At 44.3% G+C, this 13,894-nt stretch overlaps 1 protein-coding gene across 1 annotated transcript in view; it reads left to right on the plus strand.

Annotated features, from left to right (window-relative positions):
• The window catches only part of LOC118017127, a 34,164-nt gene extending 20,481 nt beyond the window's left edge, over positions 1 to 13,683 (plus strand). Inside the window, exons 2-6 of the mRNA XM_035015060.1 lie at positions 3,011 to 3,117; positions 4,155 to 4,249; positions 9,838 to 9,965; positions 11,856 to 12,105; positions 12,855 to 13,683. Coding sequence (XP_034870951.1) covers positions 3,011 to 3,117; positions 4,155 to 4,249; positions 9,838 to 9,965; positions 11,856 to 12,105; positions 12,855 to 12,936 — 662 coding nt within the window. The 3' untranslated portion in view covers positions 12,937 to 13,683. The remainder of the gene's footprint in view (positions 1 to 3,010; positions 3,118 to 4,154; positions 4,250 to 9,837; positions 9,966 to 11,855; positions 12,106 to 12,854) is intronic.
• The last annotated feature ends 211 nt before the right edge of the window (positions 13,684 to 13,894 follow it).

The raw sequence follows: 13,894 nt of genomic DNA on the forward strand, positions 1-13,894 counted from the left end.
AAATCTGAAGCCAAGTAGAGGCCTAATCACAGTGTCCGGTACAGTTTTCTTTTTGTTTTTTTTTTTACACACAGACAACCTAATACTGCTTTTAGTGAAATGTATGTTGCAAAGTATCAAAATAATGTTTCCTCAGTTTTAAGACATTTGCTTTTTCACATTTGAATGTTTTGGAAATCAGAATGAGCTTTAGAATCATTGTCAAAATAAATATGTCAACTGCTAGGTATAGGAGTCGCTAAGAGGAATTGTCATTTGCCTGTGATGGGTGAATTCAGACAGATCTTTCAGAATAAAGAATATTTACAGCCAGGAAGTATTGGTGTTTCTGCTTCACTCAGTTGCAAAACATCTGTCTGTCAAGCTTTTCAAGAGAAGCTGTTGAACTTCCTGTAAAATGTAATCAATTAAAGAAAAAAATTTTTAATATTCTAAGTCAGGTCAAACTCACAGGCACTTTTATGAAAGGGTCACTTCTGCTTGGCAACTGCCAATGTTCCAGTGAATCCAAGGAATACGTAAAAAAAGGCGAAAGATTTATACGATCTGAAGAGAAACCAGAGTATAGGAATCTGTAAATATGAGTGAGGATGGTGGATAATTATGTGAATAAAATGTGTGCTATTTCTTGGTAAAAAGAAAAATTGTGTATATTCAGTGTTACATTTCTGCTTTTCTCTCTCTGATTAAAACTGTCATTTTAATTAGATAAAGTAATCTTTCTTCTAATTGACAGACTCAGCAGAGAAAGCTTCTCGATTCTAAAGTCATGGGTTAATATATAATTAAATTTATACTTGAGATGTCTGCACTTTTACTGTATGTGTGTTATCTACTTCCATACAACATTTAAAAAGTACAGAGAGATGTTCCTGTGTATTTAGCTTGAATAACTGAAGATGTTTCAAAATACACCAGTTACAGCTTTTGAACTAGAAAGTATAATTTTTTTTAAGCTTATTTATTTTTTTTAGGAATCTCTACACCCGACGTGGGGCTTGAACTCATGACCCCGAGATCAAGAGTTGCATGCTCTGCTGACTGAGACAGCCAGGTGCCCCTGAACTAGTAAGTATAATTAATCATTTATAGAACATACCTTCCTGGCTAAATCCTAGGCACTTTACACATGTTATTTAATAATAATAACTGCTAATATATATTAAGCATTTTACTCTGTGCGAGATACTTACTTGCAAGAGGTGTACCAACATCTCATTTAATTTTTAAAAGAACTTACGAGGAAATGTTTATATAAGGCATATGTAAGTTAGTTACTTATATGAAGTCACACAGTGGGAAAATGGTCAGGGAAAAATGAGAACCCGGGCAGTGGGACTCCAAAAGCTTGCATTTATGTACTCCTTCACAGTCACACTCAAAAATATACACGGCAGGTTCCACTGTACTTACTTCACAGATGAACATTCTAACACTCATTTTTTTTTGAAGATTTTTTTATTGTTATGTTAATCCCCATACATTACATCATTAGTTTTAGATGAAGTGTTCCATGATTCATTGTTTGTGCATAACACCCAGTGCTCCATGCAGAACGTGCCCTCCTCAATACCCATCACCAGGCTAACCCATCCTCCCACCCCCCTCCCCTCTAGAACCCTCAGTTTGTTTTTCAGAGTCCATCATCTCTCATAGTTGGTCTACCCCTCCGATTTCCCCCCTTCATTCTTCCCCTCCTGCTATCTTCTTCTTCTTTTTTTTTTCCTTAACATATATTGCGTTATTTGTTTCAGAGGTACAGATCTGAGATTCACAGTCTTGCACAATTCACAGAGCTTACCAGAGCACATACCCTCCCCAGTGTCTATCACCCAGTCACCCCATCCCTCCCACCCCACCCCCCACTCCAGCAACCCTCAGTTTGTTTCCTGAGATTAAGAACTCCTCATATCAGTGAGGTCATATGATACATGTCTTTCTCTGTTTGACTTATTTCGCTCAACATAATACCCTCCAGTTCCATCCACGTCGTTGCAAATGGCAAGATCTCATTCTTTTTGATGGCTGCATAATATTCCATTGTATATATGTATACCACATCTTCTTTATCCATTCATCTGTCGATGGACATCTTGGCTCTTTCCACAGTTTGGTTATTGTGGACATTGCTGCTATAAACATCGGGGTGCACGTACCCTTTCGGATCCCTACTTTTGTATCTTTGGGGTAAATACCCAGTAGTGCAATTGCTGGATCATATGGTAGCTCTATTTTCAACTTTTTGAGGAACCTCCATACTGTTTTCCAGAGTGGCTGCACCAGCTTGCATTCCCACCAACAGCGTAGGAGGGTTCCCCTTTCTCCGCATCCCCGCCAACATCTGTCATTTCCTGACTTGTTAATTTTAGCCATTCTGACTGGTGTTAACACTCATTTTTTTTATTTTTTATTATGTTATGTTAGTCACCATACAGTACATCATTAGTTTTTGATATAGTGTTCCATGATTCATTGTTTGCGTATAACACCCAGTGCTCCGTGCAAGCATTCTAACACTCAGAGAGGTTAAGTACTTTGACTGCATCACGTAGCTGTACCTGGGACAGCCAGGGTTCATACCTGGTCCTGTCTCCAAAGACACTGTTGGCTCCCCTATCACAGACAATGTAATGCCTTTCCTGGGGAGGACATGTTCTTCAGACATAGCTTTCTTTTACATCATATCACAGTGTAGCCTAAGAGTGAGGATGGGCTGGCGACAGAGGGGCAGGGCAGAGAACCGAAGGAACAGCTCTTAGAACTTGAGAGGAGTTGCCATTGACCTCTATAATCCTGGCACTCCACAAATTGGAATTTTCCTCTTGAAGTGACCTTCTTTGGGCACAGTTGCCAATTAAATTTAGTTCACATCCATTGGGATATTATGCCATCAAGTTTCTCTAACTGGGCGATATATTTTCCTTTCTGCTCCTCCCTTCCTTGTTTGCCCCTGTACGCCTATCCCCCTCAAGATAGAAAACAGAACCAGAAAGTAATAAAGGACTTTAAGAAGTGTATTCCTCAAGCTTAGAAACCCCATCCGGGCAGTCCCTGTTGTCTTGCTCAAAGAGGGACCCACCGGATGCCAAGCTGTGCTCCTTGATCCCAACCTGGAAGGTGAGGCCTCTTTGAGCTTCCTCTGTGACTTACCATTTGTAAATTAGTTCTAAGCCTTTGAGATTCCAACTATACCAATTTTAAAAATGCTAGTTTCAACAACAATTTATTTTGGGCCATTTCAGTTGGCTGCACTTTTCTTTATTAGTAACCAAAAATTATGATTGGAGTCACCTCCGCTACCCATGGAAAAAAAGCTTCATTTCTCCCCACCCCGAGGACATTTACAATAATGACGCAGGAACTTGCAGTAGAGAGAGAGCATTGAAAATCAAAATACTGCTTTGGCATTTTTAGCATTTCGGAAGGCATGTACTACTTGTGGCTTAAGAAATTTTGAAGGGATTTTCTAAATGTTGGGTTCTTGAGACAAAGGGGAAGCAGATACTGGAACAATTTTACAAAATTGCCTATCTTTTGGAGGAGTTAACCGACTATAATAATTTGCTGGTAGGAGCATCTTCTCATTTCCATGTGGCTCAGTCTTCATAAATGTCTGTTACAGCAGTGCATATTACAGAGAAAGGCGATCCTTTCAGATCAGCGTCAACCTAAACAATAAAAGTAAAAAGTTTAAAAAAAAATTCCACAGTCCACATGTTTTGAATGTTGGTCTTTTTAAACAGTGGGTTGAGGGGTGTGTCATTTTTTTCTTTGTGCTCAATTTCCTTTTCACCTGCTACATAGTGACATGGTTAGCACCTTCAGCCATCAAGAGGGTTGCAAAAGAAAATAATGTGTCCCTCTGGATTCTAGTTATGGGTCTGCACCCCAGCACCTGTTAGCTCAAAGTCAAATCTCCATGGATGCCAGGATTCCAAGCTTCAACCTCCACTCACAAGCAAAAGGGTTGGATAGGAGGTGGGGACAAGAAATTATTTTTAATTAAAGAAGTGGAATCTAACATAATAAAAAAAATAAAGAAGTGGAATCTAAAAGCAATGGTTATGAAAGGTTAGCTGAAAAATGCTAGCCTTTCTAATGCATTTGAATATTAGGACCTGTGATGTGAATCTCCCTTTTTGTAATTATTGCAGTGGGTGGAGCCATCATGCACCCAGGGCACGTCCTTCATCTGGTCACCAAACAAGAGAGGCTCAGGTGGACTCAGGGAAAGTGTCTGTTTATTAAGGTGGGTCTGTTTTTGAAAACCTGTGATGTGACTGAGTTTCCTGGGGCAGAACTCTTAGGCAGGGCTCTTTCTTAGGAAAAGAGGAATCTGCAGAGCATTGAGCAACGTCAAGTATACTCGCCAGTCAGTTAGGGCCTCCCTGGGCACATCTGCACTGATGGGATCAGCAGGACGCACAATGCCCTAGCCTAATGCTGGGTTTGCGAGTTTCCACATTAGCGCTAGGTTCAAATGCCTTCTTTGCCACTTACTTGCCCTGTGATTTAGGGAGAGTTACTTAGCAGCCCTAAGCCCCACTTTTGTCATCTGTAAAATGGGGATAATAATGGTCACTATCTTATAGGGTTGTTTAAGGGCCAATGTATGTAAAGCCTTTTAGCACAGCACCTGGCACATCCCGTGTGCTAATAAATGATTGAAATGTGTTTCTATCCTTTTATTACTTAGGCCATTTTTAACTCTGTGATTTGAATGTTGTGATGACAGCTTTACAAAACACTGCACACCACTTTGAGGTTTCCTGAGTAGCCGGAAGCTCGAAGTTCTGCCCTGGGAGAGGGTACGTGCTGGGCTTTCCATTTACTTTTCCATAACTTGGCCTCTCACGCCTTCCAGGCTCCGAACTCCCATCTGTGGGACTCTGGAAAATGCAAAAGGGCGGGAGGGAGACAGCTACCTGCTGAGGAAGCCCAGTCCCACCCTGCCTGCATCCTCAGCCCTGTGCTGTCTGGCCCTTGGGCCTAGGACTGTGTGTAGACAAAGAGAGCAGCTGTCACTACACGGAGGAAGGCACCCAGCTGGGGCAGGCAGCATCAAGATCTGCCTCCAGAAGGCCAGTGTCCAGTAGAGCTGATGTGGGTTGGTTCACTGGGGGTCTGGAAGGCCACACCCTTTAGATCAAGTAGGGGAAACTGGTGCCCAGAGTAAACACCAAAACCCAGCAACGAGGCCCCGAGTCCATTCCTGGAGCTGATTCAGGGATTTAGGCACTTCTCCCTCCCTCCCACCCACCCACAGGCTGACAATGGGAACTCAAAAGAATAGGGCCTTCCTTCCTTCCTACTCGGACTGCAGGCCTGTTGGTCAGCAATGGCCTCAGGGAATTGTAAACCTTTAGGAGAAAGAAATCACAGGCCAGGCTGCAAACAGACAGTTGAGGGAAAAGCTATTCAATGTGAGGAGGCCTGCAGAGCTCTGTACTTAGCTCCGGATGCAGCCTGGTGGCTGCCCTAAACACCAACCCTCTTCATGTCTTCTCTCTTCCGTAAAGCCTACTTCAAACCTTCTCCACTCTTAAAAATCGATAGGGAAAAGACCAACTACCTAGTAGAAAAATGGGCATGGGCATTATATTAGTCAGCGTTCTCCAGAGAAAGAGAACAATAGGATATATATAGACACATAGATTTATTATGAGGAACTGGTTACACGATTAAGGAGATGGAGAAGTCTCAAGATACGCTGTCTAAGCTGGAGACGCAGGAAATCCAGTGGTGTAATTCAGCCCAAATCTGAAGGCCTAAGAACCAGGGGGGCTGATGGTGTAAATCTCAGTCCCCGGACAGAAGAAGATGACACATTTCAGCTCAAGCAGTGAGGCAAGAAAAACGGGCAAATTCCTCCTTCCTCTGCCTTTGTTCTGCTTAGGCTGTCACCGGATTAGGTGATGACCACCCATACTGGGGAGGACAATCTACATTACTGAGCCTAGCAATTCCAATGCTAATTGCATCTGGAAACACCCTCGCAGACACACCCAGAAGTAATGCTTCCTCTCGGCCGGCCCCTGTGGCCACTCACCTTGATCAGTAAAATGAACCCTCATTTTCCCTAGTAGACACTCTTGTGTATGCATGAGAAATAGATTAAAGAAGGTATCCTTCATAGTGGGGTGGACTTAGTGAATATTTTTATTTTGGCCAATCTGATAGGTAAAAAAATGAAATCTTGTTTTACTTGGGATTTTTTTTAACTGTGAGGAAAAGAATAAGTTCCATCTTAACAGATTTTCTTGCCTTGCGCTAACAGACAAATAGAAACCTCAGTGAGAACATCTTCAGCCCGTCCCCACAGCCAAGCCTATGCTCTTTCCTCTCCCACACTTATCCTTCCACCTTCTTTACCTTCCCCAGTCCCTGGATGTCATCCCCAGCTTCCCCTATGCCTCTCTTTGCTGAGCTCTCAGCCCCTTCTTCCCTCCTGAATTTTTAGCATTGATACTTAAATTCACCAGAGTCTCCCAGATCTAAAACCAGCAGCTGCCCCAGACCTTCTTTTCCTTTTTCGTTAAACTTCTTGAAAGAGATGCCTACGCTGCCTATTACCTGCTCCTCTCCCTGTGCTCACCCTGCAACCAGCCTTCTGTCTCCACCACCCTCCTTGAACTTGCCCCTTCAAAATCACAAGTGACTTCCATGTTGCTAAAATCACTGGACACCTCTTCTTGAACATTCTCATCTGCTCCTTCAGCTAGCTTCAGTTACATGTCTCTATCTTTAGTCTAGATGCCTCAATAACTAACTAGCGAATTAAATAACTACCTTGCTGGTAGTGGTCATCTACTTTGGGTGTCCCATAGGCACCTCAGCCTCAGCCTGCAGAAACCTGACACCACTCTCTCTGCCCCCTCCCCCCCCCATCAGGTACCCCATGCCCTCTTTCTCTCAGTGGATGGCTCTGTCATCCATCCAGTTGGCCACGCCAGAGACTTGGGAGTTGTCCTGTCACCTCGCCCCTCCCCTGCTCTCCTATGGCCAACCTCCCAGTAACCCTTTGAATCTTCCCCTCAGCTACTATCCTATTTCAGGCCACCATTTTCTCTGGGTCATTAAAATAGCTTCTCCTCATTCGATTCTCCACACTCCCTGCTATAACCCTTTCAAGGGCTTCCCTCTACCCTCAGGATAAATTCCAGATTCCTTAACATGGTTATAAGACCCTTTGGGACCTGGTCTCATTCACCAACCCCTCTCTTGCATTCTAAGACCCAGCCCTACTGGACTTCACAGTTCTTTAATGTCCACCGTTCTTGCTCACTTCTGAGTCTTTGAATATGGCATTCCCTCTGCCTCTTCTTTTTCCTTCTTCTCTTCTCCAGGATAACTTCTACTCATCCTTCAGGTCTTGGCTTACAGCTCTCTTCCTCCAGGAACTCTGAATTTGATTGCTTCTTTAGTCCGATTCTCCCAATAAGATTGAAATTCAAGATGGAGTTTATGCCCCTTCTAGCACATCACTGTGCCCCCTCCCACAGTCTCTGGCACTAGTAAGCACCCAGTAATCATTACAGGAACTGATGAATGCACGATCTACCCCCACTTCCCAATGCATTTTAACAAAGAAGCCTAAATGGAGTCTAGCTGCTTTTGTGGAATCATTAGGGGAGAGATAGCTTAGCCAGAGGTACCCTACAAAGTTAGAATTATAATTCTGACTAATTTGTTAAAACTGTCTGTCTGGTGATAGATTTTAGAATTTACAGAAATTTTGCAATACTGCATCCCCTCATCTTCCTTTTTAAAACTGTGTGTGTGTGTAAATGCACATATGTGTATCAGAGAACAGCTCTGCCAAGTTGGTTTGTGTGGTCCAGTAGTTTGAACTTAAAATCTGTAAGAAGATTGTTTTTTAGCAAGTTTTCCAAAACTAATCTTGAGGCAAGAGAGTAGGAACTGTGTATTTAAAAATGTATTTTAGTGGCAGCTGTACGTAAGAACAGTTCATTTTGCTTAAATTTGAGCACATAGATACCTGAAGTGCACCGCTGAGATAAAACAGTGTGTACCTTCTGAGGCTCAAAGCTGACCAGCGTCAGAATTAGGAGCATCAATCGTCGTTTGGAACAGTGTTTGGAAGCTAGAAAACATGGCTATTTGTTCAGATTAATTCTGAGAAGGGGGGATGCAATCCAGGGGCATGTGAATCCAAGCAAAATTCAGACAGAATTTCTAGGAATGCAGTCAGAGCGAAAGCAAACCTTTTACCAACTAAAAGAATTTAAACACCATGTTGAATAAATGAAGCAGGAAAGAAATGGCGGAGGCCTAGCTTTTAAAAGAAGAGAATTAAGTGGTTCAGTCTTAGCAGACCGCACAGAATTCCCACTAAGAGGAGAAGAAGGTAAGAAAACCTGAGCGCTCACACTGGGTTTCCAAAGCTGTCTTCTTTTCCTTAGGTCCAGAACTGTAAGGAGGTCCCTACAATCCACCCAAGCTCCCCACCTCCAATTGGGCCCATCCGGAGCCCCCTCTGCTGCAACCCCTCCCACCTTCTTCCCACACAGGAACCTGGGATTCTCTTCACTCCAGCTGCCGGCCTGAGTCTTTTCAGTTCTTGCCACTTAATAGCTGTAGGGTCTGTCTGTCCACAGCTATTAGCCAGGGACAAGCCCCCTGCTACTGCCTCGGCTCCTGCCTGGCCTGAGGACAGGAAGGAGCATCTGTGCTGTCGGGACTGAGTGCTGAGCTGTGGGATCTGGAGATGGACCGCTGGGTCACAGCCTGGTTCCAGCACTTTCTAGCTAACCAGTGCTGGCCCAATTTTCCTGTGTGTCAATCTCCTCTTCCGTGAAAAGTGAGGGATAGTAGCGTCTGGCCCATAGGGCTGTGTGAGGATTAAATGAGCTGTGTATAAAGTTCATAGGCCAATACTTGGCCCGTAGTAAAACATGTTCCATAAACATTAGCTACCGTGATTCCTTATTTCCTTATTCCCTCGCTTCCTTTCTTGACTCATTTGAACCTATTTTCCTAGAGCAATCATCTTCAAATAAACTCTGATCCTTCAACTTCCTGCTGAAAACACTTGGAGAAATTCCCCGTGGCTTTTAGGGAAATCCTAAATGCTGAAAGAGGACTACAGGCCCTCTGTCCCTCTCCAGCCCCATCCTGTACCCCATCCCCCTGTTCTCAGAGCTCCAGACACTCTGACCTTCTTTCAGTTCTTCAAACCCTCAGAGCTTCCTCTCACCTCAGGGCTTCTGCACAAGCTGCTTCCTCTGCCCGGAATGCCGACTCATCCTTCCCGTCTCCGCAGGAGCCTCCCCACTTCCTCAGGGAGACCTTGCCTGGCCTCCCTAACTAGGTCAGACCTCACTATGGCACGATGTAGTTCTCCTCCACGGTGCTTCTCAGGGTCCCACTGACACATTTTCATGTGGTAATTAGATTTTCCTCTCTCTCATCCCGAAGATGGAAGCTCTGTGAAGGCAGAGACTGTGTCTATCCACTTTCTCCTCTACTCCAACCCTCAGAGCCTAGCACAGTTCCTGAAAGCCACATCATTGGTGCTCCATTACTATCTTTGAGATATGGAAGGGAGGGGGGGCAGGAGGAAAGGAAAAAGCATGCTCCAGTGTCCTTGCCTTTTTCTGGAGGCCACCCTGCCCCGAGGGTTTGTGGTGGTGGCAGCGAGGAACCATCTCCTAAGCACAAGCCTGCATGCTCTTCCTTCCGCCCACTGCCTTTGATTCATTCCTGTGTTTCATTCTCAATGAAATTCCAGTGTTTGTTCTTAGGAAAAATGGTCCTCACATAGGCATTATAATGTGACCTTTGAATGCAATTTGTAGCCTATTTTTTCTCATACAGACATTTTGTGACTCCAAGAAAGGACAAGGTCATAGGCGTGATCCAAACGGGATTCCTTGACCAGCCTGACAGCTTGCTCCCTGTCATTGAAAAGGGAGCCACATCAGGAGCTCCAGCACAAGCAAAAGGTAACGGAAAGAAGAAGGGAGAGAAAGGTCTCCCAGGTTCACCATTTCCACCACGTAGGGAAAGCACTAGAGAATGAAAGTAAGCATAAGCAAAAGGACTCCATTCTCTGAACTAAAAGCAGAAGAGAGGGGGGCATTCCTCTCCTTGCATGTGGGTGAACATAGATGAACTCCAGAGGAATCAGAGAAGGAGGAATGTCCGAGCGGAAAGGAATGTTTGCCCTCAGTTCAGCCCCATTCTTACCTGCCCGAACCAGCTGAGGGCCACAGAAGTGAAGGGCCTTGCCTGAGCTTCCGGAGGCCTGGACTCTGCAGGGGCACTAGAGAGGGAACTGAGGTTTTTAGTGGCTCTTGCTTTGAGTTCTTATCCATCCCGTAGGTACTTCACCCTGGTTAAATCCTTCCATAACTGTATGAAGTCGTTTCATCACCCCCATTTTACAGATAAAAACACTGAAGCACAGGAAGGCCTGGCACAAGGACGAAAGCTGTTCAGTGGAAACATTCTGAGGTTAACACTGCCAAGTATCCTTGGCCTTGACTCTGCACGTGAGCAGCCTTATCTGCAGGGGGACCACGTGCTCTGGTTCACCTGGGTCAGTCCTGGTTTACACCTGTCGTCCCACTATCAGCAGTAACAGCACCTCCTTTTGCTCTCAAAAAGTGTCCCAGTTGGGATAATACATTTATTGGGTGATCACTCTAGTATCTACAAAATGGGGATCTTTATATTACTTGCTCATGGAGTGGTTGCAAGGAATCAGTGGGATTTTGCACGGAAAATGCATGGAATCTGGCACATAGCGCTAAATAGATGCTAGCTGTTATTACCATTATTTCTGTTACTGTTAGGAAGGCATCTGAAGAGGGGATAGGAAGGGGTGAAGCCACGCTTTCTCGCTTGGCACGCCCATCAGGGTCTCTGCGAATGCCGCTCCCCGGAGTCATGCAGCGCCCACTGAACACGGACACTTGGGGGATGGCACCCCCCACTCTAGACTAGAGGCCAAATGGAGGCACTGAGCATACCTCTTCCGCTTCTACGCCAGTCACATTCACTGCCTGGGTCTCCTTGGGTCTGGAAGTTGAAACCATATTTTTTTTTTCTTTTACTCTAAAGTCTAGAGCCCAGATTCTGAGGAAGAGTCACACGGAGAATCCTACAGAGGACCCCTTCCCCCAACCCCAGCCTGTGCTTAATTAAGTGAGTGGCTTAAGGGACTTGCCTCCTCTTGAAGATTAAGAGGTGGGTGTGAATATTTTCCTCTGGTCCCCTTAATGTTCTTGATTACAGTAATAAAAATGCTAAGCTCTATTGCCTCTCGTTGGAGTAAAGGCAGCTGAAAACTCCTCATTCCCTGAAGATCCTAATTGTTGATTCTACTGCATCTAAACAGGTGTTCTTTAGATTGCTTTTTCTAATGCCTTTTCACTGGAAAGATCAATTTAAATGTTGCTTTGAGCTAATCAGTGATTGCTTCTGTATTCATCCAAATTTATATCTTTGCTTCTGTGTGCTAGATGAGACATTACTTTCAAAGTCTATAAACTTAAATAAGGTAGGTGATTTTTAATTTAGCTCTTTGTCCTCTTCTGTTTTCCATATTTTATGCAAAATATGCATATATTTCTTTTATTATTTAAAATCCTAGTTTAAACCTATACTTGAACTTCCTGAGTCATCTTTGGATGTCTTACAGCGCCAAGTGTGGTGTGTCCTACACAGTGGGTAGTCAATAAATATTTGCAGAAAAGATAAATTAATACCTTAACCTGGATTGCAAACAAATTGGATTTGTTGTCTCTAGGTGTTTGAGTTCAGGAATTCTTTAAATATTGTCTGAACTTCCTTATGTCTGCATCTGTGTTTATTCTGTTCTCTCTGCCTAGAATTCCCTCAGTTTCATCTCTTGGAAATCTCACGTTCGTGCAAGGTTCTCAGCAAATGCCGAATACTCCATGAAACCCGCTTGCAGTCTCCAGCCAGCTCTCACGGGCTCAGTCTTCGAACAAAGGAGCTGGAAAGGGTCACATCTGTGATTTTCCAAACCCCACAGTCCTCTTCACCTCTCTTATCTCAGCCCATGGGTAGTTGTGCCCGGCCTTTATTCACCCACTGTGAGCACGTGAACTTCTTAAGGTGAGACAGAGGGCATGCTCTGCTGAACCACATGCGGAGACTGAATAAATAGTCATTGCTTCATGAGTTTTAGGTTTCTCGTTTTAAAGAGTGACATTTTAAAAGTAGAGTCTAACCAAATGGAGACATGATGAATGTAGTTCTTCAACCAAGTCCTCAGAACACGGAGCTTGAGAACTTAGAAGCCATCAATTGGCTTTCTCTCTCACATGCGAAGAACCTCTGGTTCCCTGCGTCCTCGGTCTTGGTTCAGGTCAGCTGGCTGGCAAAGACCAGAGTTCGGCCAGCAGATCTGTGGAGTGCTCTCCCAGACGTATCTGTGGGTACAACTTAACATGTGATAGTTCATCCTTGAGTGTAAAGTGCACTTCATGACTGGTTATGGTAACTATTCATAGTTCCCCACTCCCTCCCGTTTACTGCCTGTTTCTAAGCAGCAAAGTTGTGGTTCAGTGACTTCTGTCTGGATAATATGAAAACAGGGCACCCAGCCAATTTTGATGAGCTAACTATTTCCCTAAATTATCATGCCTAAGCAAAGGGCCCCAAACCTGCTGTTCAACACTTATCATCGGATCCGGGGGATGGGCTATGTTCAGGCATATCATCAAATAGCTGAAATTTTACATTTCAGATTGTCAAGCAGTGAAAATTGGCATCCTTAGAAATGACTGACAGTTCCACTGCCTCATTTCTGCTACACTGAGTTAGGTAAAGGAAAAAAAAAATCACCTTCACTCTTTTTACAGATTTCTTGCTGAAGACCCATGTGACAGGACTATAAATTTTCACCAGAAATTGATGGGAGAACGGACACTTCAAAGTGTCTGAAAGACTTTGCAAAAGGTCCCAATTAACAGAATGCAGCTAACACCTCAGAAAATAAAATAGAATAAATGTTGCAGTGGGAATGAATCTTGCTCAGAGTGCTGTGTTGTTGGCTGATTGCCTGGCGAGAGTAGTGGCCAGGACTTGCCAGCTGGCTGATCCACACGCCTATAAAGGATGCGGTCAGCTTACACCTTGGCAAACTATGATTTTGATGGAAATCTTAGAGATCGGCAGGCGTTCTCCCTAGTAAAGTACCTTAGATCAGGTCATTGCTTTTGTTTGAGTGAAGAAAATATCCTGATGGCCAGGATTAGTAGGACCAAGTCGGCACTCTGCTCCAAGGGAGAATCCATTACTGGATCAGAATAGATATATACCCTGAAGGAGACACAGGGTGTAATTGAAGGTGGCACATTCATCTACAAAATCCCCAAGTTAAACCAGTCATGCCACTGAAGCAAACCAACTGGCTCACCAGCAACCACACATCTCCCCCCAAGTTCCTCTCAACAACCAGTTTGTCAGACTCTCAACTCCAAAGCTACCGCTATCCTATCCTCTCATGTTTACTCATAGTCAACTGTGAGGAGTTGTGTTGCTTGTTTGTTCTGCATAGATCTGAAGACAGGGATCAGGTGTAAACATTCTAGTAGCCCCCATGACGGCTAGCTTAGCACTTGCCATATGGAGGCACTCAATGAATGATAGACGGCCAAAGGAGCTTCCATTGCCCAGAGTCCATACCCAACATTTTTTTTTTTAAGATTTTATTTATTTATTTGAGAGAGAGAGAGAATGAGAGAGAGCACATGAGAGGGGGGAGGGTCAGAGGGAGAAGCAGACTCCCTGCCGAGCAGGGAGCCCGATGCGGGACTCGATCCCGGGACTCCAGGATCATGACCTGAGCCGAAGGCAGTCGCTTAACCAACTGAGCCACCCAGGCGCCCTCCATACCCAA

The sequence above is a fragment of the Mirounga leonina genome, unplaced genomic scaffold (genome assembly GCF_011800145.1).
Source record: "Mirounga leonina isolate KUSES-001 unplaced genomic scaffold, KU_Mleo_1.0 Mir_168, whole genome shotgun sequence".
NCBI lineage: Eukaryota > Metazoa > Chordata > Mammalia > Carnivora > Phocidae > Mirounga > Mirounga leonina.